The sequence below is a fragment of the Dendrobates tinctorius genome, unplaced genomic scaffold (genome assembly GCF_039654945.1).
Source record: "Dendrobates tinctorius isolate UK_male_01 unplaced genomic scaffold, ASM3965494v1 ptg000060l, whole genome shotgun sequence".
In the NCBI taxonomy this organism is placed as follows: Eukaryota; Metazoa; Chordata; class Amphibia; order Anura; family Dendrobatidae; genus Dendrobates; species Dendrobates tinctorius.
The window spans coordinates 5,448,029-5,475,865 of NW_027361728.1; the positions used below are offsets into that span (position 1 = coordinate 5,448,029).

The 27,837-nt window shown below is 44.7% G+C and overlaps 1 protein-coding gene across 1 annotated transcript in view; it reads right to left on the minus strand.

Moving 5' to 3' along the window:
* The window catches only part of LOC141092478 (probable cation-transporting ATPase 13A4), a 349,711-nt gene that overhangs the window by 131,754 nt on the left and 190,120 nt on the right, over positions 1–27,837 (minus strand). Inside the window, exons 10-12 of the mRNA XM_073578646.1 lie at positions 18,812–18,982; positions 10,193–10,350; positions 2,159–2,347 (exon numbers count right to left, since the gene is read on the minus strand). Of these exons, the coding sequence (XP_073434747.1) occupies positions 2,159–2,347; positions 10,193–10,350; positions 18,812–18,982 (518 nt within the window). The remainder of the gene's footprint in view (positions 1–2,158; positions 2,348–10,192; positions 10,351–18,811; positions 18,983–27,837) is intronic.

The following is a 27,837-nucleotide window of genomic DNA, read 5'->3' on the forward strand; positions in this document are numbered from 1 at the left end:
GTAGTATGTATGTAGTATGTATGTAGTATATATGTAGTATGTATGTAGCATGTAGTATGTATGTAGCATGCATGTAGTATATATGTGTTATGTATGTAGTATGTATGTGGTATATATGTGGTATATATGTGGTATGTATGTGGTATGTATGTAGTATGTATGTAGTATGTATGTGGTATGTATGTAGTATGTATGTAGCATGTAGTATGTATGTAGCATGCATGTAGTATGTATGTAGTATTTTTTTTTTTTTTTTAACATTTAACACATTAGCCGGATGATGGGACTACTACTGTCCCATCATTGGCTAATGTGTCAATCACTGTCATGGTAGCAGGCATCGCCAGATGGGACTTGTAGTCCCATCGGACGATGCTTGCACAGACCCCCGGACATCAGCACAGCCCCCCGGCAGGCCGGCACAGCCCCCTGGCAGGCCGGTACAGACCCCCACAGGGTGCACAGACCACCGGCAGGCCGGCACAGCCCCCCCGGCAGGCCGGTACAGACCCCGGGCAGTCCACACAGCCCCCCGGCAGGCCGGCAGAGACCCCCGGAAGGCCCGAAATGACGGCGCATCATGATGCGCACACACCGCGCATCATGATGACGTCAGGCTGTCAATCAACTTTGAACTTCCGATTCCGATGCCGACTTCCGATATTGAAAAAATATCGGAAGTCGGTATCGGAATTCCGATACAGCAAGTATCGGCCGATACCCGATACTTGCGGTATCGGAATGCTCAACACTAGTTATTAAATATTTTGCCACTTTTTTTGGTTCAAATATATTTTTCCCTATTTTCCACCTCTAAAACCTGGGTGTGTCTTATAGACCCATGCATCTTATAGTCGGAAAAATATGATATGTTAGAAAATAATTTGTGGTTTTGATAAATAAATTGGATATTGGATAATTGTTTAATGTCCATTGATTTTGAGGTGGCTGTAACAGCATGGTCATTTGTCCATCATTACTGTCCGAACTGAAGGCTCTAAAGAGCTAACAAAGTTCAGATAAACCCACCAAAATTGTTAGTTTAAGGGTATGTGCACACGCTGCGGATTCTGCTGTGGATCCGCAGCGGTTTGGGCTCTGCGGGTCCGCAGAAGATTTTGCTGCGTTGTACAGTACCTTTATTTCCTATGGAAAAAAAAACGCTGTGCACATGCTGCAGATTTTTCCGCTTGGTTTTGCTGCGGTTTACAATCCGCAGCATGTCTATTCTTTTGTGCAGAACCGCTGCGGTTTCACACCTCATCCATTATGAGGTGTGAAACTGCAGGACAAAACCGCAGGCTAATCTGCAGATAAACCGCAGGACTTTAGTCCTGCGGATTTATCTGCGGATTTCACTACAAAATCAGCAGATCCAAAAAACTCCGTGTGCACATACCCTAAGACAGCTTATGTAGAATTTGTATGACTAGCTGTAGAGGCCTAGCTCCTAGCTTGTTACTTTATTTTTAAGAGCACATTAAATAAACACCACGAAAAACCCTGTAACCAACAAGCATAACATCATATCTGGTCATTATTTAGAAAATTGCCCTTAATTTTCTAACATATGTCTAAGTCAAATCAAACAAACCATACTTATTTTAATATCAGTACAATTTAACTCTTTAGTTATACAAATTGTTTCTGCAAAATAACCATTATTCAATAAACTGGTCAATAAACATACATTATACAGTATAAGGAGGTAGGAATTTCAGCTATCGCACACAATGGCCACAGTTCATCAAGACTTGAACTTTTCACTTTGGCTTTGAGGGCTCAAGTGTGGAGTGCGAGGCACCTAATAAAATAAGAGATTCTTAATGAATCAAGCTAGGCACAATATGGCATGTGTGCGCCTCACCAAAAATTTTACTCCAGTTAGAGAGTAGACCAAGATTTATGGAGTAAGGAACGCTGCCACTGATTATAAATTTGACAAGTGGGGTCACCCCATCTCTGCCCACTTTATCGGTGCCAGAAAAAAACAGTGTGAAAAAGTTACAAAAGTTTAAAACAGCCTTGGGTTGAGCAAACATTTTACAATTTTTCAAAGTTTTTTATGCTAGAATTCTGGCATAAAAGCATTGATGAATAGGGGCCATTATATTTTTGATCAGAAAATTAGACAACAAAACACATAATGATGATTTACCTTATCAAAACAAATAATATTTAGTTGTCCGCACATATTAATCCTCTGTGCGCTTAGACAGAATATGCCATTCTTCCTAAGCCTAGTTTGGGAATACAGTATACAGACTTGGACAGCTGCTGGCAGAGCTGCAGGAATGCTGCCAGTAATGATCATGAATGCCCAGAGGACAATGTCTGATGTGGAAGCCTAAATCATAAACATGAGACTGAATTTATCAAAATCTTAAATGAAATATCTTATACTTACATCATAATTCACATAATAACTGCATAATGCTTTATGTCTGCAAAAGCACTAATGGATGATGATAAGATATTAAATAACACAGCTCTACCATGTATCATTCATAACAATACTGATAGTCAATATAGAAAATCTTTTATTACTATAGTCAGAATCGATATTAAGAGAAAATTCTATATAAGCGCCATAGTATGTCCTGACAACAATGACATTTCTTTTGTTATGTTATGTACTAATGTCTTCGTCTACAGTAGGAAGCAACATAGGATCTCGAAAAATGTGCCATGAATGTAAATAGTGTAAACTCTATATGTCGGGTCCCAAGCCAAAATTTTACTACTGGATAACTAAAATGGGAATTTTTTTTTCAGATGGAGTTTCTCCTTAAAGGAGCATTCTCAAGTTGTCTCTTGAACAGCAGACAACTTTCTATTTTTTTTTTTACTTCCTAGAGTCCGACAGGGTGGGCACTCCTTCTTGAGTGACAGTTCTTGTGAGCAACTCAGCTGTAGTATTAGTATAAGGAAACAGACAGATGGCCGTAAAACTCAAGCCATGATCACATCAAAGTGCACGGACTGGCCCAACACCATACCTGACCTGAACATGACAGCATAATATATTTCTATGTAGCTGTCAAGCTCAGGTCAGGAGAGCAGGCAGTTATATGGCGTCTGTCTGTACCTATAGAATTAGGCTCAGCATAAATTCTGCTGTTCAGCCATCAGTGGCTTTTTATGGGTCCATAATGTTAGCATCGTATTTGATATAGAAATAACAGGGCATCTGAACAAGCACATAGCTCAGTGAGATCTGTGATTATGAGACCTGCTCTGAAAAGCTACTTATGGTGGGGACTGTTCATTTTGCAAGGTTTAAAACAACAACTTGGAGACAATTTGAAGTCTATGAAATATTTGACAAGCATCTCTACATCTAATGGAATTGTTATTATTTAGTATTATAGTGCCATTTATTCCATGGCGTGTTACATGTGAGGAGGGGTATACATAATAAAAAACAAGTACAGTAATATTAAACGATACAAGTCAGAACTGTTACAGGAGAGAGGATCCTGCCCCCGAGGGCCCACAATCTACAAGGGATTGGTGAGGATACACTAGGCAAGGGTAGAGCTGGTTGTGCAGTGGCTTGGTTGATCGGTGGTTACTGCAGGTTGTAGGCTTGTCAGAAGAGGTAGGTCTTCAGGTTCTTTTTGAAGGTTTCGATGGTAGGCGAGAGTCTGATATGTTGTAATAGAGACTTCCAGAGTAGGGGTGTTGCACGGAGAAATCTTGTATGCATTTGTGGGAAGAGTGGAGTAGAGAAGGATATCTTGTGAGGATCGGAGGTTGCGTGTAGGTAAGTACCGGGTGACGAGGTCACAGATGTATGAAGAACACAGGTTGTGGATGGCTTTGTATGACATGGTTAGGGTTTTGAATTGGAGTCTTTGGGTAATGGGGAGCCAGTGCAGGGATTGACAGAGGGGAGAGGCCGGGGAATAGCGGAGGGACAGGTGGATTAGTCAAGCAGCAGAGTTTAGAATAGATTGGAGGGATGTGAGAGTGTTAGAGGGGATACCACAGAGCAGGAAGTTGCAGTAGACAAGGTAGGAGATGATGAGAGCATGGACTAGGGTTTTTGCAGATTCATGGTTGAGGAATGTAGGCATCCGTGAAATGTTTTTGAGTTGAAGTTGGCAGGAAGTGGAAAGGGCTTGGATATGTGGTTTGAAAGCGAGATCAGTGTCAAGGATTACTCCGAGGCAGTGAGCTTGTAGGACTGGGAAGAGTGGGCAGCCATTTACTTTAATGGATAGGTCCGTTAGGGGGGTAAAGTGAGATGGGGGAAAGATGATGAATTCTGTTTTGTCCATAATAAGTTTTAGACATCTAAAGGAGATGAAGGATGAAATAGCAGACAGACATTGTGGGATTCTAGTTAGTAGGAAGGTGATTTCTCATCCAGAGAATTAGATCTGTGTGTCATCAGCATAGAGGTGACACTAAAAGCTGTGAGATTCTATGAGCTCTCCGAGTTCAAAGGTGTAAATGGAGAAGATCAGGGTCCCTAGGACTGAACCTTGCGGGACTCCAACAGATAGGGGGCGAGGTGAGGAAGTGGTGTGCGAGTGGGAGACGCTGAATGTCTTGTCTGCTAGTTATGACGAGATCCAAGATAGGGCCAAGTCTGTGATGCCAAGAGATGAGAGGGTCTGTAGTAATAGCGAGTGGTCCATGGTGTCAAAGGCAGAGGACAGGTCCAGGATGTGGAGGACAGAGTAGTGTCGCTTGGCCTTGACGGTTAATAGGTCATTGTGACCTTAGGGCAGTTTCAGTGGAGTGGTGCCACCGGAAGCGAATGTAAGTGGTTAAAGAGGGAGCAAGAGGAGAGGTGGGTGGACAGTTCAAGATGGATGTGTTATTCCAGTAGTTTTGAGGCATAGTGGAGAAATGATATGGGGTGATAGCAAGATACAAAGGATGGGTCAAGAGAGGGCTTTTTGAGGATAGGTGTGATTGAGGAATGTTTAAAGCTTGAGGGGAAAACACCAGTTGTTAGTGATAGGTTGAAGAGATGGGTTATGGTTGGGAGGAAGACTGTGGTGAGGTTTGGGATGAAGTGGGATGGGATCGGGTCAAGTACACAAGTGGTAAGATGTTCCACTATTTAATGGAATAAAACATGTTATTTTTTCATCTCTGAAAGATAGCTTTAATCTCCTGGTCTGTAAGGTTTTGTAATATGACACAGATAAACTCAGCTGCACTACCCTTTCCCCCACACTGACTAATGGAGGAGGTTAGACCAGGAGATCAGGGCTGTCTGTCATATATGTCACACTCTGCTTATGATTGTTCAGCAATGTATCATACAGAGAGACAAAAAAATAAAATATTTTATTCCATTCTGCAGCCACTTTTCCATTGTGTGCCCAGTTCCACATGATATAGGAAAGATATATATCTTTGTACCATGTTAGCCAGTAGACAGAAAAATTTTCATCAGTCCTTGCCTGATGAAGAGACCTGAGTAGTCTCAAAAGCTTTCAATTTGTTACGATCTCTTCAGTTAAATTATCAGGGAGCCTTACATAACTATAGATATGAGATAAATTATAACCTTTATTAAAGTCTTAATAAAAAGACACTACAACCACACATTTAAATAAATGACCGTGTCACCTACTGGACCATACAATGGGACCTGATACCAGACCTACCTCACAGCGGAGGTTGGCACCCTAGACAAATACGAGATTGGCGCCCCCCTCCACGACGGCTGTACCCTAAATCTCCTAGATAACCCTGGATATATGCAACAAGCAAGCCTTCATTTAGCCAGGAAAGGAGTGTATAGGGGTTGCCACAATGATAATTGCTGAGTAGGCAACAAGTAGAAAAAAGTGCAAAAGACAGTGCAATTGACAAGACAATAAAGTGACATGTGCAAAACAGATGAGTACCTAACTAACTGTTCCCTGTATCTGTGTACCTTCCTATCAGCGCAGGTTGGCACCCTACTGGTCAGTGGAATGGTGCCCCCGCTCCACAGCGGCTCACCCTACACAAGCCCTGGTATAGCTGATAAATTCACATTAGGGAAAACATTATCAATTCTGGAAGGTTTTGTGGCATAACAAGATAGATAGCAGATCAGATAAATGCTCAAACATGTTGATAACAGTAAAAGAGGTACTCAAGTTTTGATGCTGGATAGGAAAACCTCAACGCGTTTCTCCTAACAGGATCATCAGGAGGTAGATAGTTACCTCCTGATGATCCTGTTAGGAGAAACGCGTTGAGGTTTTCCTATCCAGCATCAAAACTTGAGTACCTCTTTTACTGTTATCAACATGTTTGAGCATTTATCTGATCTGCTATCTATCTTATCATGCCACAAAACCTTCCAGAATTGATAATGTTTTCCCTAATGTGAATTTATCAGCTATACCAGGGCTTGTGTAGGGTGAGCCGTCGTGGAGCGGGGGCACCATTCCACTGACCAGTAGGGTGCCAACCTCCGCTGATAGGAAGGTACACATGTACAGGGAACAGTTAGTTAGGTACTCATCTTTTTTGCACATGTCACTTTATTGTCCTGTCAATTGCACTGTCTTTTGCACTTTTTTCTACTTGTTGCCTACTCAGCAATTATCATTGTGGCAACCCCTATACACTCCTTTCCTGGCTAAATGAAGGATTGCTTGTTGCACATATCCAGGGTTATCTAGGAGATTTAGGGTACAGCCGTCATGGAGCGGGGGCGCCAAACTCGTATTTGTCTAGGGTGGCAACCTCCGCTGTGAGGTAGGTCTGGAATCAGGTCCCATTGTAGGGTCCAGTAGGTGACACGGTCATTTGTTTAAATGTGTGGTTGTGGTGTTTTTTAATTAAGACTTTAATAAAGGTTATATTTTGCTAGGAGTCAGATTTCGGCCATTGCTAGGCAGGAATCTAGACCCTCACATACTGCGGTCTCCTCCTCTGTATTTAATGCAAAGGAGATTGCAGAGCAGATTGCTTTACAGCAACTCTCCCCGGAGGCTAAGTCCTTCGTCCCTTCTTCTGAGCATGCTCGTGGGATAACCTCCCATTGGAGTTGAGGAGTCAGGTGCTCAGGTCCTGCTCCTGATTCCATTGGTTTATCCCAGGGCTCTGGAGATTTCCGGAAGGTCCCGTGCACTATAAAAAGTGCGCATGGCTGTTCCGCCATGCGCTAGTATTTCATACTGCTGCTGTGTGTATGGTGATGGATGCTTGGACTGGTGACTGACTTATTAAGAACCCCTTCCCTCTGATATTACGTCTGTGTGAGTGTGTGGGATTCAGTCAGTAGCAGCGCTAGCGCCAGCGCGCTCAAGCTCCATCTGTCTCAGCAGCTAGCGTCCTGCATCGCGCTTGCGTTTTAGCGGTGCCTTCCTTGCGGCTTAGTTTACGCCGCGCTGCGGTAGCAACTCTGCCGGGCGTTTGCAGTTGCGACGCTTTGCTACTTACTTCACGGTAGGTCTAGATGGAGTAGTCCTGACGTCTAAGGCTACTCCTGTGACTATTAATACCGTGTCTGCTCGCTGAAGTCTGTGACCTAGAACAGACTCAGCGGTTTTGTATGCTTTAAGCTTGCAGCTCTGTTACCATAACAGAGTTTGCTTTAGTGCATTGGGTGCAGTTTTACCCTGTGCACATTACCGCCATAGTGCTCTGCCTCTTTAGCAGCGTTTTTTTCATCCACCGCACGGTGGACCTCGAGTGGCGAAGGCACTTTATTTATTTTTATTTAGCGCCTTCCGCCACTTCAAACATAATACTATCGCCAGGGTCTGGCTAGAGATAGCAGACCAGTAGCAATTAGTGCAGTGTGTGCGTCAGTTCGAGGCTCGCTTGGCTACCCTTGAGAGGGCTCTCGCAGCTGCGCAGGCCATGGATGCTGCTGTGCAAGCACTCACAGATGCCGTAGGGCATATGTCCATGTCCGCCCTTGCGCCGACAGTTACCCACCTCCCATTTCCCAAAAAATACTGTGGGGATGGCGCCTCCTGCAGGGGTTTCATCAGCCAGTGCTCAATACACCTGGAGCTGCTGGCTGCGCAATTCTCTACAGAACGGGCCAAGGTGGCTTTCATTATCTCCCTACTGTCGGGCAAGGCGTTGGAGTGGGCTACGCCACTGTGGGAGCGAGGGGACCCTGAGATTCGGACCGCTGCTTACTTGCTTACTGCCATCAGGCAAGTTTTTCTTGGTCCACGGGTCACCCATGATACCTAGCTCCAATTGCTAGCCTTGTCTCAGAGATCACTCTCAGCTGGTCAATACGCCGTCCGTTTTCGGACACTGGCGTCCAAGTAGGAGTGGTCTGACAAGGCGTTGATCCCCGTTTTTTGGAGAGGATTAGCGGAGCACGTTAAGGATGCTCTCTCCATTAGAGAGATCCCTACCACTTTGGGAGGAGTTAATCTCTATCTCCTCCAGTATCGACCTCCGTTTTTCGGAGCGTGGTATGGAGCGTGCTCATGCTAAACGGAGAGGTGCTCCGGCTCCTAACTTTTTGGAGACTCTGGACCTGCCCGAGCCAGAGGTTCTACCTCCCGATCCCATGGAGGTGTCTCGCGCCACATCAGAGACACGCCCGGCTCAAAAGTCCATATGCGGTTGTCACCATCTACCCGCTGCTTCCCAGGAAGACAGCGCCCTGAAATGGTCTGACTGTGAGTTGGTCGGCGAGACTTTTGTCCCCACTTGCCAGCAGCCTAAAATTCTCACGTGGGCACACGCTTAAAATGCGGACGGCCACTGTTGCTATATGCAGACCACGAAGTCCCTGGCCGGTTCGTATTGGTGGCCGCACAGGGCTCGGGATGTGAAGAGGTTCATTCGGGCATGCACCTGTTGTGCTCGGGATAATCTACCCAGACGGGGTGTGCCGACGGCCGTCGACACACGGCGGCATGTCCTTGAAACAACCGCTCCCATTGTCTCTCGGGTGTCCCTCCTCAAACCCGGTGATCTCACCTCCGTTAATGCCTGTCGTGTATCTCGGTCTACTGTTTCACCTACCGGGACATCAGGTTCGCCTTTTGGTGAGTCTGAGGTCCGTGCCACTGTTGGGCACAGGCAGGCGGATCGGAGGTTTCAGGGAGGGGGGCCCTAGGGGGGGTAATGTTAGGAGTCAGATTTCGGCAATTGCTAGGCAGGAATCTAGACCCTCACATACTGCGGTCTCCTGCTCTGTATTTAATGCAAAGGAGATTGCAGAGGAGATTGCTTTACAGCAACTCTCCCCGGAGGCTAAGTCCTTTGTCCCTTCTTCTGAGCATGTTCGAGGGATAACCTCCCATTGGAGTTCAGGAGTCAGGTGCTCAGGTCCTGCTCCTGATTCCATTGGTTTATCCCAGGGCTCTGAAGATTTCCGGAAGGTCCCGTGCACTATAAAAAGTGCGCATGGCTGTTCCGCCATGCGCTAGTATTTCATACTGCTGCTGTTTGTATGGTGATGGATGCTTGGACTGGTGACTGACTTATTAAGAACCCCTTCCCTCTGATATTACGTCTGTGTGAGTGTGTGGGATTCAGTCTGTAGCAGCGCTAGCGCCAGCGCACTCAAGCTCCATCTGTCTCAGCAGCTAGCGTCCTGCATCACGCTTGCGTTTTAGCGGTGCCTTCCTTGTGGCTTAGTTCACGCCTGACGTCTAAGGATACTCCTGTGACTATTAATACCGTGTCTGCTCGCTGAAGTCGTTGACCTAGAACAGACTCAGCGGTTTGTATGCTTTAAGCTTGCAGCTCTGTGACCATAACAGAGCTTGCTTTAGTGTATTGGGTGCAGTTAAACCCTGTGCACATTACCGCCATAGTGCTCTGCCTCTTTAGCAGCGGTTTTTCCATCCACCGCACGGTGGACCCCGAGTGGCGAAGGCACTTTATTTATTTTTTATTTAGTGCCTTCCGCCACTCCTAACAATATTTTATCTCATATCTATAGTTATGTAAGGCTCCCTGATAATTCAATTAATGTTTTTCGACCTTACTGGTTATATTCTTTCAAATTCTTTGATCTATTCAGTTAACCATTAAAAGGTGTCAACCACTGAGGACTCTCAATTCTAAATATTTTTCAGTTCAACATGAACAATTTGGTGAAATGACCTCATTAATTTTATTGTTATGGAAGGTTCCTTTGTGAATGCACATACAATAGTGCTTTCAGAATACCTATTTTAGTCTGAAAAAAACTTTTAGTTATTACCTGCTGGAACAATTTATTATCACAAAACTGAAAACAACTTACTCCACTTTTTGCAAAGACGATAGGTGTGTAAATCAATCCAATCACTGTAATTGCCACAAGCACCAGTAAAAATCTGACTGCATCTCTGTGAAGTTTAAAGTTTACTGGCTTGGGGTAGAGTATAGACCTGACAAGATCACCTTTGGCTGTATTGAATCCTAATATATAAAAATAGAGAATTATTTAAAGAGTTTACACATAAATCCTCATTCAACTTGGTAAATATAATACAATTTGTTGATACTTATTTGATAAGTCTTTGACAAATCTATTTAAACAATAGTTTTCTTAATCCTTAACCTAATAAAGTCCACATAACATCAAATAATGGCATGTTATCACATTGTTTACTGTTGTGCTCAAAAATTTACAAATCTCGGCAGAATATTTTCTTTCTTGGCCTTTTTCAGAGAATATGAATGATAACACTAAAACTTTTTCTCCACTCATGGTTAGTGGTTGGATTAAGCCATTTATTTTCAAACTAGTGGGTTTTCTCTTTTTAAATCATAATGAAAACCCAAAACATCCAAATGATCCTGATCAAAAGTTTACATACCCAATTTCTTAATACTGTGTATTGGTCCTTCTAGCATCAATGACAGCTTGAAGTCTTTTGTGGTAGTTGTGGATGAGGTTCTTTATTTTCTTAGATAGTAAAGCTGCCCTCTCTTCTTGACATTTAGACTACAGTTCTTGGAAATTCCTGGGCTGTCTAGTATGACCTGAGCGCTTGAGAGCTCATCCAGAGTGGCTCAATGATATTAAGGTCAGGAGACTGAGATATCCACTTCAGAACTTTCACTTTGTTCTGCTGTAGCTAATGACAGGTCGACTTGGCCTTCTGTTTTAGATCATTGTCACATTGGAACATCCAAGTACGTCCCATGCGCTACAGTATTTACTGATAACCTGCTGCATTCATTTTTCCTTCAACTTTGACCAAGTTTTCAGTGCCTTTGTAGCTCACACATCCCCAAAACTTCAGTGATCCACCTCCATGCTTTACAGTAGGAATGATGTTCCTTTTATCATAGGCCTTGTTGACCTCTCTCCAAATGCAACATTATGGTTGTGGCCATAAAGTTCAATTTTGGTCTCATCACTACGAAATACCTTGTTCCAGATGTTTTGAGACTTGTCTCTGTGCTGTTTTGCGTATTGTAGGTGAGATACTTTGTGGCATTTGCGCAGTATTGTCTTTTTCTGGCAACACAACCATGCAACCCATTTTTCTTCAAGTGCCTCCTTATTGTGAATCTTGAAACAGCCACACCGCTAGTTTTCAGAGAGTCAGGTATTTCAGCTGATTTTATTTCTGGGTATTTGTTTGCATCCTGAGCAATTTTCTTGGCAGTTGTGGACAAAATTTTTCTTGGTCCACTTGACAGTGGTTTTGCTTTTACAGAGCCCCTGACTTTCCATTTGTTAATTACAGTTTGAATACTGCTGACTGGCACTATCAATTCCTTGGATATCTTTTTGCATCCCTTTCTTGTTTTGTACCGTTCAACTACCTTTTCCCGTAGATCCATTGACAATTATTTTGCTTTCCCCATGACTCACAATCAAGAAACGTCAGTGGCTAGATGAAAGATACAAGAGTCTGTCTTGGTCCCAGAAACTCACTTAGCTTTTATGCACGCACACTGATTACAAGCAAACAGGTCACAGGTGAGGATGTTACCTTTAGTGGGCTGTCAAACCCATTTGTGTCAACTTCTGTGCATGTTATCAGGCCAAAATTACCAGGGTATGTGAACTTTTTATCAGGGTTATTTGGATATTTTGGATTGTCATTATGATTTAGAAAGAGAAAATAAAGTAGTCTGACAATAAATGGCTTCACCCAACCACTAACCATGAGTGGAGAAAAAGTTTTGGTGTTATCATTCACATTCTCTGAAAAAAGGCCAAGAAAGCAAAAAGTCTGCCGGGGTATTTAAACTTTTGAGCACAACTCAATATTGAGTGGCTCAAGAATTGAGCCTGCACCTTCCCAGACAAATGCTCACTGTGTTATATATAGTGGCATCTTCCTATAACAGCTGGAGTTTGTGCTGCCCGGGACTGTTTAACAACTTAAATTCCAATGTCAATCTTTGACAGTAGCATTTAACTAATGCAATCATTGGTGCATGCCTGCACTGGTTCTGATCAGCCCACCATGATATAATTGCCAAAAACCAATGGGTTGTCTTGGCAGTCAGTGTGCTGCTGAAGACCTCTGTATATGCCATCCTGGTAATTTTCACACTGAACTCCAATACTGTGATATTCTAGTTCAAGTGCTGTAAAAGAGCTAAAAAATACAGGTAAACATAAAAAGTGTTAAAAGACATAGATAAAATAAAAAAATAAAAAATAGTTTAAAAGGAAAAGAAAATTATAACATATTTTCTATCACCAAATGCATAACATCCCAATCTATCAAGATACAAAATTATTTTCAACATTTGCTAAACACCCCATAAAAAAAGACTAAAAAAGCAATAATAACTGTTTTCTGTCCCTGCACTACCAGACCAATTTTTACCAAATAATGAATGCATAAATACAAAACAAAAAAAATAATGGGGAAATTGTGTTCTTTTGACCACAATTTTTTCCCATTTTTCATTACATGGTAAAGTGAAAGGAATCATTCAACACTTGAACTCATCCTGCAAAAACCAAGCCCTCATACCACTGTATTGATGGAGAAATAAAAAATTATGCAAGAACAGAAATAAAAAAAGAAAACTCCTAAACTGAAAATTTACCAATTTTGAAAATCGTCCAATTACACTGCACGATTATTGTGAATGACCAGGACTAAGGACTGCTTGTTTACAATGATCATGCAGTTTAAACAGGCTTCCAATCATCCTCTGAATGAGAAAAATGGTCATCATTCATTCATTGGTTTTCACAAAATTTCATCATTCTTGGCAGCACATGGACCTGAGCTGCCAAGAACAATGGGCAAATATTTATTGATTGGAGGTTGGATTGACAATACAAAATGGGTAATTTAAACCTATGTTTGGCGATAAGCCTAAGGTCTTTTTCCCAGGCTTTTGCCTTTCACTAGTTTTAGCATTTCAAATTGACCACATCATAAAAAATAAAGGCTGGGGAGCTGAATAAACCATCTTGTTTAGTTTTTAATTTATCTCCATTGCTCTAATTATTTTGGTAGGAATGATCACCACAATCACTTTTATCTATGTTCTCCCCTTTTGAGCCAGGTATTTTCAAAATCTACACTCCACTATCGCTCTGGAGTTTTTTTAGTACTTGTCAAGCAGTCCCCTTTTCTCCACAGACTGTTAGCTGCCTTGTATTAGTGCTATGGTAAGTGAAAATCCAAATTTATTTATTTTAAAGCTTAAAGTCACCCTGTCACATTGGAAAATGCTATTAACCTGCTGATTTAGGGCTAATCAGTAGGTTAATTAAGCTAGAAAAGTTCTCGTCCACCATACTGAAAGTGCGACCCCCGGGAGCAAGAGAACTTTTCTCCTCTTGTGAGCTATTAGCTTTCAGTCACATACAGTGGGGAAAAAAAGTATTTAGTCAGTCAGCAATAGTGCAAGTTCCACCACTTAAAAAAATGAGAGGCGTCTGTAATTTACATCATAGGTAGACCTCAACTATGGGAGACAAACTGAGAAAAAAAAATCCAGAAAATCACATTGTCTGGTTTTTTTTCATTTTATTTGCATATTATGGTGGAAAATAAGTATTTGGTCAGAAACAAAATTTCATCTCAATACTTTGTGATATATCCTTTGTTGGCAATGACAGAGGTCAAACGTTTTCTGTAAGTCTTTACAAGGTTGCCACACACTGTTGTTGGTATGTTGGCCCAATCCTCCATGCAGATCTCCTCTAGAGCAGTGATGTTTTTGGCTTTTCGCTTGGCAACACGGACTTTCAACTCCCTCCAAAGGTTTTCTATAGGGTTGAGATCTGGAGACTGGCTAGGCCACTCCAGGACCTTGAAATGCTTCTTACGAAGCCACTCCTTCGCTGCCCTGGCGGTGTGCTTTGGATCATTGTCATGTTGAAAGACCCAGCCACGTTTCATCTTCAATGCCCTTGCTGATGGAAGGAGGTTTGCCCTCAAAATCTCACGATACATGGCCCCATTCATTCTTTCATGTACCCGGATCAGTCGTCCTGGCCCCTTTGCAGAGAAACAGCCCCAAAGCATGATGTTTCCACCACCATGCTTTACAGTAGGTATGGTGTTTGATGGATGCAACTCAGTATTCTTTTTCCTCCAAACACGACAAGTTGTGTTCTACCAAACAGTTCCAGTTTGGTTTCATCAGACCATAGGACATTCTCCCAAAACTCCTCTGGATCATCCAAATGCTCTCTAGCAAACTTCAGACGGGCCCGGACATGAACAGGCTTAAGCAGTGGGACACGTCTGGCACTGCAGGATCTGAGTCCATGGTGGCGTAGTGTGTAACTTATGGTAGGCCTTGTTACATTGGTCCCAGCTCTCTGCAGTTCATTCACTAGGTCCCCCCGCGTGGTTCTGGGATTTTTGCTCCCCGTTCTTGTGATCATTCTGACCCCACGGGGTGGGATTTTGCGTGGAGCACCAGATCGAGGGAGATTATCAGTGGTCTTGTATGTCTTCCATTTTCTAATTATTGCTCCCACAGTTGATTTCTTCACTCCAAGCTGGTTGGCTATTGCAGATTCAGTCTTCCCAGCCTGGTGCAGGGCTACAATTTTGTTTCTGGTGTCCTTTGACAGCTCTTTGGTCTTCACCATAGTGGAGTTTGGAGTCAGACTGTTTGAGGGTGTGCACAGGTGTCTTTTTATACTGATAACAAGTTTAAACAGGTGCCATTACTACAGGTAATGAGTGGAGGAAAGAGGAGACTCTTAAAGAAGAAGTTACAGGTCTGTGAGAGCCAGAAATCTTGATTGCTTGTTTCTGACCAAATACTTATTTTCCACCATAATATGCAAATAAAATGAAAAAAAAAAAACAGACAATGTGATTTTCTGGATTTTTTTTTCTCAGTTTGTCTCCCATAGCTGAGGTCTACCTATGATGTAAATTACAGACGCCTCTCATCTTTTTAAGTGGTGGAACTTGCACTATTGCTGACTGACTAAATACTTTTTTTCCCCACTGTAGGTTTGCTGGTGTGGCTACACTCACCGCTCACAGAACTGTGATCGGAGACTAAAAAGCACACCTTGGCACTGACTTGACTGACAGATGGCTCTGCACTAATACATTGCTGAGCTGGCTGGCAGTCATAGCACTGGAGCATGTTTAAAGGTGTGATCGGTAACTGCAGCAGCATAGGCCTGCCTGTATGACTGAAAGCCCATGGCTCCCGAGAGGAATGCAGTTAATTTTCTCCTGGGACTCTCTTTCACTACAGTGACTGGTTACCCTTCTAACATTCTAAATCTGCAAACTAACCTTATATCTGCAGGTTAATAGTGTTACCTGATGTGACAGGTTCCCTTTAAAGGGAATCTGTCAGCATAAAAAACCAGCACATTTTAAAGAACATAGTCCTAAAAATATTGTACGTTTAGCGTTTTAAATTGTTTCTCTTTTGTTCAAAATTCAAATTTATTCAAATATGCTAACAAAGTACTTGATATACCCCTTTGAATGGCAGAAGAGTTCAGTGCACATTCCCACTTATGTATAATTTTTGTACATCTATCTCTGCCCTGTGCTAATTGACTGACAGCACAATCTCAAGCATAAACAAATACCACATCTGTACACAGCATTGTTGGAAGCCAGCACAGATTGGCAAAAGGGATCATGTGGCATTGTTATTCCCAGAAGAGCCAGTGACAACACCATGGGAACGGCATCGGACATGAGTATAAGGGTTTTTATTCTACTATGGAGAAAAATAGGGATTGAGAAGGGGTTGTCTGAGTAGTAGACAACCCCTTTAAGACATACCCAAATGACCAAATGTTGAATAGTCAGTACACGATGATATACAGCACAATCAGTTTGCTTATATGCTTACTGTCATGATCCAGACCGGGTTTTGAATCTTGTCTTCACTTTTCTCCAGTCTGGTCATGCTAGGAGTTAAATTTCTCAGCTTCAGTCTGGTCTCAGGCTTGCTATCTATCTCTGCTACATCCTGCAAATCATGTCACTTATAGTTTCTGCCTACGGCATATGTAGCTGACCCCGTTTGCCCTGATTTGTCCTGCTGCTTGCTTATTGAACCCGTGTCTGTTTATCCCCTCTTCCCTTCCTGACTCATTGTTTTCCTTTCTTGTATTGACTCCTTGGTTTTGACTTGGCTTGGACCCTGACTTGTTGTTTTGTCTCTTGTCTTTGGCATATTTGCTCCTGACTGGTACTGACCCATTTGGCTTGTTTTTGACACTGTGTTTGCTTATTCCTTTTGAACTGCGCTATATTCTTATATCAACTCAGCTTGTTTGACTATTCTGCTGCCACCTGGTGGTGGCCTCGCCGCTGCATTGCCGATCAGGCCTTGCTGTGTCCAGTCCTCCCTCCACTCTATTGACATCTAGTAGAGCTTGCATTTACCTGCATTGCAGCAGCGTGACATTATAACTGACCTCCTTCCTTCCAACGGCATAAACTGTAGTCTGGGTGGTGGTGGACAGATTTTGTAAACAGGCGCATTTTGTACCTTTAGCAAACCTGCCTAATGCTGAAACACTATCGAGGTTGATAGTTGAACACATGGTGTGGTTGCATGGTGCACCTTTGAGTGTTGTTTCTGATACAGGGATAATATTTGTGTCCAAATTCTGGAGGGCTTTTTGAAAAAGGTTAGGTATTAGTTTGGCCTTCTCCTTGCCTATTATCCCAAAACCAACGGTCAGACAGTCAGGACCATCAGTCTCTTGAACAAATTTTGTGGTATCTTGCCACATCCCAACAGGATGATTGGTGCTCTTCATTGCCAGTGGCATAGTTTGCATTTATTAATCAGATCAATCAGTCCACGGGCACCTCTCTGTTATTTTGTAACTACGGTTTTCACCCTATTTTGTTGAATTATCTAGGCTTGATCCAAGGTGTCCTGGGGCTGATTCAGCTATTTGGTGGTTGCCGGACATTTAGACGGAGGTCCAAAGGAACATTGGGGAGGTTCAGGGCAAACATAAACATTTTGTTGACAAGCGACAGTCTTCAGGTCTGGTATTTTTAGTGGGGGATAAGGTATGGTTATCTACTAAGTATATAAGGTTGAATGTTCTTTCTGTTAAGCTGAGTCCCAAGTTTATTGGCCCGTACGAGATCATAGAGGTTGTCAACCCAGTTGCCTTTCGCTTGTGCATTCCTCCGTCACTTTGGATCCCCAATGTGTTCCATAAATCTCTCCTGAAGTCATTTGTGTCTCCCTCTGTTGAGTCTCCATCCCTTCTGCCACCTGCCTCTGTGAATGGTAAGACTGAGTTTGAAGTGGAGTGGATTATGGATTCTCGCATGGTTCGCCATTCACTTCAGTACTTGGCTCATTGGATGGGTTATGGTCCTGAGGAGCCATCATGGGTCCCGGCGCAATCTGTCCATTCGGATCAATTGGTTTGGGCATTTAATTGACATTATCCTGGGAAATCTGGTGGTGCGGTGGCCCCCCTTGAGAGAAGTGTATTGTCATGATCCAGACCAGGTTTTGAATCCTGTCTTCCTCTTTTTCCGGTCTGGTCATGCCAGGAGTTAACTTTCTCAGCCTCAGTCTGGTCTCAGGTTTGCTGTTTATCTCTGCTGTGTCCTGCAGACCATGTCAGTTATAGATTCTGCCTATGGCATGTGTAGCTGACCCAGTTTGCCCTGATTTGTCCTGCTGCTTGCATACTGAACCCATGTCTGTTTATCCCCTCTTCCCTTCCTGACTAAGTGTGTCCCTTTCATGGATTGACGCCCTGGTTTTGACTTGGCTTGGACGCTGACTTGTTGTTTTGTCTCTTGTCTTTAGCATATCTGCTCCTGACTGGTACTGACCCATTTGGCTTGTTTTTGAAACTGTGTTTGTTTATTCCTTTTGTTCTGTGCAACAGTCTTGTATCGACCCAGCTTGTTTGACAATTCTGCTGCTATCTGATGGTGGCTTCGCTGATGCATTGCAGGTCTGGCCTTGCTGTGTGCAGTCCTTCCTCCACTCTATTTGCCATCTAGTGGAGCTTGCATTTACCTGCATTGCAGCATCGAGATGCTTACATGACTTTTTGTATTTGTAGTATTTTATAGTGCAGTGGGGAAAAAAGTATTTAGTCAGCCACATATATAACAAAATATTGAGATGAACTTTTGTTAATGACCAAATAATTATTTTCCACCATAATTTACTAAATAAATCTTGCCAAATCAGACAAGGTGATTTTCTCAATTTTTTTCATTTTGACTCTCATAGTTGTGGTCTTCCTATGATGTCAATTACAGGCCTCTCTCATCTTTTTAAGTGGGAGAACTTGCACAATTGGTGGCTGACTAAATACTTTTTTTCCGCACTGCATATTGTATCTTATCATTTAAAATTGAATCTTTTCTAAGTACAGTAGCAGTCATCAATAAAATTCAGTTTATCTTTTTTTGCATATGTATCCGCCTTAATATAGAATAGTTAACTTATATTCTTATACCTGTTCTTAATACGACAGCTTTCACCAAACTTTTGTTAGGAGCTTGAGTTTGGATGACCTCTGTGCCACAGAAGAGGACATGTCTCTTGTAATCTTCACCACTGTGTGTTTTCCAAGGAATGGAATTGTCAACATTTGGCAATGGTGTCTTAGTCACAGGAACACTTTCCCCTAAAATACAACTTAATATTTATATACAAGCATACAAATATTGCTTGCGGAACAAATTAGATTTTCTGATGTCAAATAACTGATTGCAAACTAACATCTTGTGCAGATACAAAGTAGCATCTCGGACATTGTCATATTTGCCATGTTGCCATACAATATCCAACTGAAATACAATGGATTAATTCTACAAAGTGGAGTGACTCATTGTTGGTACTGTAAGTGCTTGGAGCTTTCTATAGATAATAACCTCTCTATAGATTAAAACCTTTCTATGAATAACCTCTACAGATAATAACCTATATATTTTCACCTTTTAAAAAGGACTTTTCTCTACCTTTAGCATGTCATACTGACCACATCGCAAAAAATAATGGCTGGAGAGCTGAATAGGGATGAGCGATATTGCCCGATATCGTATCGGAATTCCGATTTCCGATATTGAAAAAATATCGGATATCGGAATTTCCGATTTCCGATATCAATGCAAGTCAATGGGAGAAAAAAATCGGAATTACAAAATGACCACTACAGTCCTATATAATGGATAAAATGGAGGGGAAACACCTCAGGATAATGGGGAAGGAGTTTGCAGAGGCAGAGGAGCAAAAAAATCCCTAGAAAAATGCACAGAGCGAAAGCTGTAGCAGGAAAACATCTTTTTAACAGCGGTGATTTTTCTTTGGGTTAGGATTAGCTGGGGTAGGGTTAGGGTTTATGGTTAGTAGGGTAAGGGTTAGGGTAAGGGTTAGGGATAGTTAGGGTTAGTGATTTTACATTATTGAATTAAAACTGCCGGTGGTGGTGTCAATATGCCCTTTGACTGACATGTGTCCACATTCAGCTCACCTTGCTTTGCAGGGAGTTTCCCGGAGCACAACTTGGAGGAACGGATACACTCCCTTTAAACCATGCTTAGTCTTCTGCTGATTATATTACTGTTATTCAGTAATTCTGCATATTGATATTCTGGTTTTGGTTCATGTACATCTGCTCCTACTGCTTCCTAAACCTCTGTCTAGGGTTATCCTGCTATTGGCTGGTCGCAGAATGTCCCAAACCCAGAGGAAATACGCAGAAGTAACAGTAGGCACAGGAACTTGAGAGAAACAGCTGGTGAGTCTGGAACCCGTATAGGCAGCAGAAATCAGCATAAGAGCCAATGGAACTAATGGGCACCAGCTGACGTTACCGGAGGCCGATAACTAAGCAGGAGGTAACCTGTGCCAGAATGCACTACCAAGGACCAGCAGACGTTACTGGAACTCGGATACCACAAAGGAGGGACCTAAGCCATTGACTCTACTGAGAACCAGCTGACGTTACTAGAGCCCAGATAAGCAGCAGAAGGTAAAAGTGCCAGTGTCTGTACTGGGCAACAGCTGACATTACTGTAGCCCTGATACCACAATGTAGTAGTGACATAAGCCAAAAGCACTGCCGAGAAGCCCAAAAAAACCCCACAAAGACGCAAGTTCAAGAGCAAAAAGACAGGAGTCCGGGGACATCTCCATCTGTCTTCTTGTCTTGGGTCTCCTGCATCTGTCTTCCCATCTTGGGTCTTCTGCATCTGTCTTCCTGTCTTGGGTCTTCTACCGTAGTAATGTCTTCTTGGCACAAGGTGCAAGAGCCACATTTGCCCCCGCAACCCGGACAGTCGTCTTTACTCCGCAGTCGCAGCAGGGGAGGAGGAGGGCCTACTGGCACTGTCGAGACCAGCCTTGAGCGCCAGGTCCTGGAGTCCACGTAGGGGGCTCCTACACTGCCGACACCACGGATAACAGCAAACTGAGCCGGAATGATATACGGCGGGGGCGTGAAACAGTGCGGTGGACACAACCGTGTAACGGCGAGCGTTGTCGAAACATGGTTTGGAGCAGGAGGTACCCGTGCCCTTGGGCACTCCCGAGAACCAGCTGGCGATGCTGGAACTCGGTTTACCCCTCGGGGGAGGCACCTGTGTCCACACTTCACTGCCAGGAAACAGCCGGCGTGGCTGGATCCCGCCTCTTATGCTTCTGCCTATAGGTGTTTGGCATCTGTCGTCCTTTTTTTCCACTTTGGTCTAACGAGGTACAGCTGGCGTTACTGTTGCCCAGAAACACAGCATGCTGTGAAAGTGGCAGTCACAGAAATGGGCACTAGCTGGTGGTACTAGAGCCCAGAAACACGGCATGCTGTGAAATCAGCAGTCACGAAAATGGGCACTAGCTGGCGGTACTAGAGCCCATGGAAAACAGTATGAGATGAAAGAGTCAGTCACAGAACCAGGAGCTAGAAGTTAGTAGTAGAGGCCAGAGCACTGGCATAACATATGACGCTGTGTGCAACATAGGCACATGACAGAGCATGCATACTGCTACCAACCATGCATGTAACCTGTCTACTCTGGCCCAGGGCAGCAAAAGTCACCTGAAATCCAGGCCTGGTTCATTTTTAGGAATGTAAGCCGGTCCACATTTGCAGCGGATAGTCTGGTACGTTGGTCTGTTAGTACATTGCCAGCTGCACTAAAGACACGTTCAGAAATCACACTGGCACCAGGACAAGCCAGGACCGCCAAGGCATACTGGCTAAGCTCGGGCCATGTATCCAACTTGGAGACCCAAAACTTGAATGGGGCAGATCCATCCTGAAGCACACTGACAGGGGTGGAGAGGTATTGTGCCACCATGTAACGTTAACGTTGCCTCCTAGTGCATTGCACTGTCTGTGCTGATGGTGCCCGAACTATTTGCAGGTACAGAAACCATTGGAACAGGTTGGGTATACTGAACCTGTCAGTAGCAGATGTACTGCTTCTGCTACCGGCTTCGGAACAGATTCCGCTGGGCGCAGGACGCACTGAGGTGCCTGCTAGTGCCTGCGCATCATTGCTATGCGGTGGAAAAGAGTACATGAGTGAATTAACTAGTGCATCTTGGTACTCCTGCATTATACGTGCCCGGTTCAACGGTGTAATTAGGCTTTGAAGGCTGTCGCGGTAACGTGGATCTAAGAGGGTGGCCACCCAGTAGTCATTTGTGTGGAGAATACAACCCACACGTGGGTCGTTTCTCAGACACTGCAGCATGAAGTCACTCAAGTGCTGAAGGCTTCCAACTAGCCATGCATCGCTGTCACCAGCTGGAGCAATGTGCTCTGGCTGCTCTGCATCACCCCATCCACGCTCTATCTGGTGACTACTAGTAGAGCGCTGTGTACTTTCCTCCTCTGGCTCATCCTCATAGTCCTCCTCATCCTCCTCGCTTGCTGTGTCCTGCCTGGACCTTTGTGAGGCACCCACAGAGCTTTGTACCAACTGGGCCGATGAAGATTGCCTGGTTGGTGCAAGTGTCTCATCATACTACTCCTCCAGAGAAACCTCATCCCTTAGTCCTTTAAGTGATGATTCTATAAGGCATATAAGGGGAATAGTCAGGCTGAGTAGGGCAGCATCCGCGCTCACCATCAGAGTGGAGTCATCGAAGCAATTCAAAATGGTGCATATATCCTTCATGGATGCCCACTCTGTGGTTGTAAAGTGGGAGGGCTGAGATGTGTGTCGCCTACTTTGCGCCTGCTGCAGCTGCAACTCCATAATTGCAGGTTGCTGCTCACACAACCTCCGCAGCATATGCAAAGTCGAATTCCACCTGGTGGGGAGGTCAACAATGATGCAGTGCTCGGGCAGGCCCAACCTGCGCTGCATGGCTGAAAATGAGAGCACTCGTATCTGACTTTGTGCAGCAGCTCCTCAAGGTCTGGATAGTTCCTAAGGAAACTCTGCACCACCAAGTTTATGACATGGGCAAGGCATGGAATGTGAGTCAGACCATCTAGGTCCAGAGCCGCGACCAGGTTTCGGCCATTGTCACACACCACCATACCTGGCTGGAGGTTGAGTGGCGTAAGCCACATGTTGCTCTGCTCCTTGAGCATGTTCCACAGCTCGGTTGCGGTGTGGCTAACATCACCCAGATAAACCAATTTCAACATGGCCTGTTGATGTTTGGCCGATGCAGTGCTGAAATCGGTTGTTGTGGTACGTCTTGGTGCAGGCGAGTCTGACGAGGAGTATGAGGAGGAGTCAATTTGTACGGAGGAGAGGCCTGCAATCCGTGAAGTTGGCAGGACCGGCGCACTTGCACTGTCTACTTCAGTTCCAGGCTCAACTACATTTACCCAATGGAAATGTAGCGCCCCTGGCCATGTTGACTGGTCCACGCGTCGGTGGTAAGGTGGACATTGCTACTAACTGCATTTTGTAGCGCATGCTTAATTTTACGCTCCACATGCTGTTGCAGGGCGGGGACGGCTTGCCTGCTGAAGTAGAAGCGGCTGGGAACGCTGTATTGTGGGATTGCAAACCCCAACATATCGATAAAGGCTGGCTTGCTCACCAGCCAGAATGGTAGCATTTCCACTGCAAGCAGTTTGGCAATGCGAGAATTCATGCCCTGTGCTCGTGGGTGGTTTGCCGAGTACGGGCGCCTTTTCTCCCACACCTGTGTGACAGATGGCTGCACACTGGATTGGGAGTGTGAGGATGCCAGCGATTGGGATGCTGATGCTGACGAAGTACAGACAGTGTGCCGCCATACAACACTGCCTGCAGATGCGCCCTGGCATGCTGGCGTGGAAGCGGGAGCAGCTGTTTGCGAGCTGGAGTATGACGTGGCCACTGTGGCTGAAGAGGTGGAAGGTGGGGAACCAGCTGCAGGTGGCAAATCATCTTGGGTGTGATGCTGCCACTCCACAGGGTGCCTCTTCCTGACATGCGTCAAGATATTGGTGGTATTAAGGTTGCTGATGTTCTTCCCTCTCCGCACAGTTTGTCGACAAAGCTTGCATCGGACTACTGTAACGTCATCTGCAACTTGGGCGAAAAAGGCCCATGCACCACAACTCTTGGGCGCACCCCTTGTGTTCTTTAAAAGAGCCCTGCTCCTAACGGGTGCTGAAGTTGAGGAAGCAGACAACCAATTTTTCCCTCTTCCTCTCTTCCTCTCCCACGTGGACGGCCACGCTGCGCCACACCTGCAAGCTCTTCCTCTGAGCTATCCCCACTTGCTTGCTGCCCCTCAGCATGCCATGATGGGTCAAGGACCTCGTTATCCAATGCACTTTTGTCAGCAGAAACTGGCAGCTGAGTTTCATCATCATATGCTGACTGGGGTCTGGTCACTGTGGGCACTGGCCCACCCTCAACTTCTTCCTCAGATGGACACAGTGGTTGTGCATCTGTGCACACTATTTCTTCTTCAGCTGCAGGAATGCTGTCTGGCTGGCACACAGATTCCAAGCCAACAGATTCTGAGAAGAGGATTAAGGTTGGCTCCTGGCCCTCTGAATGTCTGGGCAATTTAGTGGGCGGTGAAGAAGCAGATGGGTGCTGCTCTTCAGTGGCCTGACCCGATGTGGTGGAGAGGTCCTGGGAGGATGCTGCACTCATTGAGGTGGATTCCTCAGCTGCCATCCAACCAACAATGGTTTCTACTTGATCCTCTCTTATCGGCCTATAGCCCTGCGCTCCTAACAAGCTGCGCATAAATGACTGCTGCCGGGTGAAAGTAGGTGCTGAGTGACTTGGGCCTGCTGCTGGCTCTGGATGTGCACCATGTCTAGCAGCTGATGCACCTCTTACGCGGCCACCGCGGGGACGTCCCTTACTCCCTGCCTTCTTCATCTCTCTCGATGGATTCAGAACGGCAAGAAAGTAATTATTAGGAATTAGTGTGCTTATTCCTGTAGGACTACAAACAGGTATAAGAAACACTAATGGCACTGTATGATGATGGTGTGTCTGCTACACTTTATTTGAATCTAGTGTAGCCTACACAAAGAGTAACGTGTGTTTGTGGTATTGGTGTACACGTTACGGTCGGATGTCACAGTGCAGTAAATGACACTGCTGTGATACCAAAAAAAAAGGATTCTCCGGGACTGGGCCAGGTGCTTTGTGGCACCAGCCACAGAGGTTGTTTGGGTCCCTCACAGCACAATCCCTATATAGTGTTTAACTTTTAGGAAAAAATAGGGGAAGGGGATTTAAGGGATGAAAAGAAAAGGCAGTGAGACACACACCACACAGTGCTGCAGCAAGAGGAGCTGCACCAGCTGCAGTGAATGTGCTCTGCACTGTCTCACTAAGCACCTCACTGAGAGCCTGCACAGCACAAAAAATGAAACTGAGCGGGGTCAGTGAGGAAAAAGACTGCTTCTGTAACAAACAGGGGCTGCTACCGTCGCTGAAAAACAATTTCTATCTCTCGCTATTAGATCCGAGATCTCTCCCTATCTCCAACAGCAACCTATCCCTATCTGCTTTCACAGTAGAGTGAGGCTAAAATGGCAGGTGCAGCCTTTTATACTGCCTGATCATACCATCCAGCCAGCCAATCGCAGCGCAAGCTAGCAAGTTTGGACGCCTCCTACCAAGCTTAGGGGAGTTACACAATGTTGTCAGCAATTCTTCAGCTCCTGATTGGCTCCACGGAGCGCTCAGAGGCTGAAGGATTATGGGATTTCCGATGTGAAAAAAATATCGGAATCGGAAATCGGAATTCCGATATCAAAAATATAGGGCCGATTTCCGATATCTCAATATCAGAAAGCTCATCCCTACAGCTGAATAAACCAACTTTTCTATTTTTTTTTCTCATATCCATTGCGGAGATAGCTTACAAAATGTAGACTCCAATTTATGCTAAGTCTGAGGATGTGTTATCATAGAAATGTCTCTGTGAGTATGTGCTCTGTTCCCTCAATGACGTGAACCAATTATAAGCAGAATGTATCACGTTTAAGATAAAAGAATATGCCTCCAGAGAAACTCAGACCGGTCTTTCCTGTGATGAGACATGTAAGGACACAGCCATAATCTCATTAGATATCTTACTGCCAGCCACTACTGCATAGTGTAGAACAGAGCAGAGCGGAGTTTCTGTAACGAGGATAAGAGAGACTGAGCAACTGTGAGAAAACACCGCCATCTGCAGGACCAAAGTGAATGTAAAAAAAAAAAAGAATTGTGTTTGCAGGAATCAAATTGCGCTTGGAGATTTGCAGGGGGAGTGAATTAACCTGCTGGTTCTGATCAGGTGACACACAGGAAGGACTTCCTGAATATAAAAGGCCTGGCCAGGCTGAGAAGGGGAGTTGACACCAGAACCTGCCCAAGGGCAGATTGTATGCCTGCCAGGTGGGCTTGCAGCCACCATCGACACAGAAGAGTCCTAGAGAGGTGTAGGGATTCTACTCGCTCAGATGCAGCGGGAGACAATCATGAGGCAGGTTCCTTTAAAGTTCATGGGGTTATTTCATCATAAACCCATAAAGCAGCACGTCACAAAAGAAATAGCCTTTAACTTAGGCAAAAGAGAGCACAAATATCCATTAATTCAGGCTCAGTCCTGGAGCCTCAGCACACACGGGAGGTTTAGTCCTCCCCACATACAACACTGTGTTTTAGGAGCAGTCTACGTTATAAGGGTATAGCCACACCCACAAACCCAGCAGCTGACTGGTCACGTGACTGTGACATCACCACAGGTCCTTGCAATACATTAGAGGTATAGTAATATTCAATGTGTCTTACATTACGGAGCCAAGCCATCTCTGAGACACATATCTCCCATCGACTATACAACCCTTAACCATGCCACATACCTCCCCCTCTGCCTAAAGCCGTGGGGCTTGGCACTTTCACCTACCAGACAAGGGATTCTTGAGAGGGCATTGGCATTACCATGTAGCTTCCCAGCCCTATGCTCTACATGGAAGCTGAAGTCTTGCAGGGCTTAGAACCAGCGGGTGACCCTAGCATTTTCACCCTTTGTTTAACTCATCCATCTGAGTGGGGCATGGTCAGATATTAACCTAAACTTCCATCCCACCAGGTAGTACCGTAAGGTAACCACTGCCCATTTTATGGCCAAACACTCCTTCTCTACAACTGAGTAATTTCTTTCACAAGAAGACAACTTCCTACTCAGGTAGAGAACAGGATGCTCCTCCCCACGTATCTCCCGGGAAAGGACTGCTCCTACCCTGACATCTGAGGCATCTGTCTGCAGGATAAATTCACGTTTAAACTCTGGGGTCACCAGAACGGGTTGCTTACATAGAGCCTCTTTCATTTCTTGGAAGGCTGACTATGCCTCTTCAGACCATCTGACCATTACTGACTTTGTCCCCTTTAGAAGATCAGTTAGAGGCGCAGCCATCATGGCAAAGTTTGGGATGAACCTTCTGTAATATCCCACAATCCCCAGGAAGGATTTAACTTGCTTCTTGGACAGAGGTCTCGGCCATGTTTAAATTGCCTCCACTTTATTGATTTGGGGTTTGACCTCACCACGCCCCACTACATATCCCAGGTACTTGGCTTCTTTGCCCAAGGCATACTTCTTTGGGTTTATTGTAAACCCCGCCTCCCTTAGAGCATCAAACACTGCTTGGACCTTTTCCAGGTGAGTCTCCCAGTCCGGGGTAAAGATGACGATATCATCCAAGTACGCTGCAGCGTATAGCTTATGAGGTGCAAGGATTCTATCCATAGCCCTCTGGAAGGTCGCCGGATCTCCCTGCAGGCCAAACGGCATCCGGTCATACTGGAAGCACCCGTCTGGTGTAGGAAATGTAGTCTTCTCCTTGGCTTCCTGTGCCATGGGGATCTGCCAATATCCCTTGGTCAAATCTAAGGTGGTGATGTACCTGGCAGGTCCAAGTCTCTCAATGAGCTCATCAACGCATGGCATGGGATATGTGTCGAACTTGGAGACCTCAATCAGCTTCCGGTAGTCATTGCAGAACCTCCATTCACCAGGTTTTGGGACGAGGACAATCGGGATCGACCAGCCGCTCTTGGATTCCTC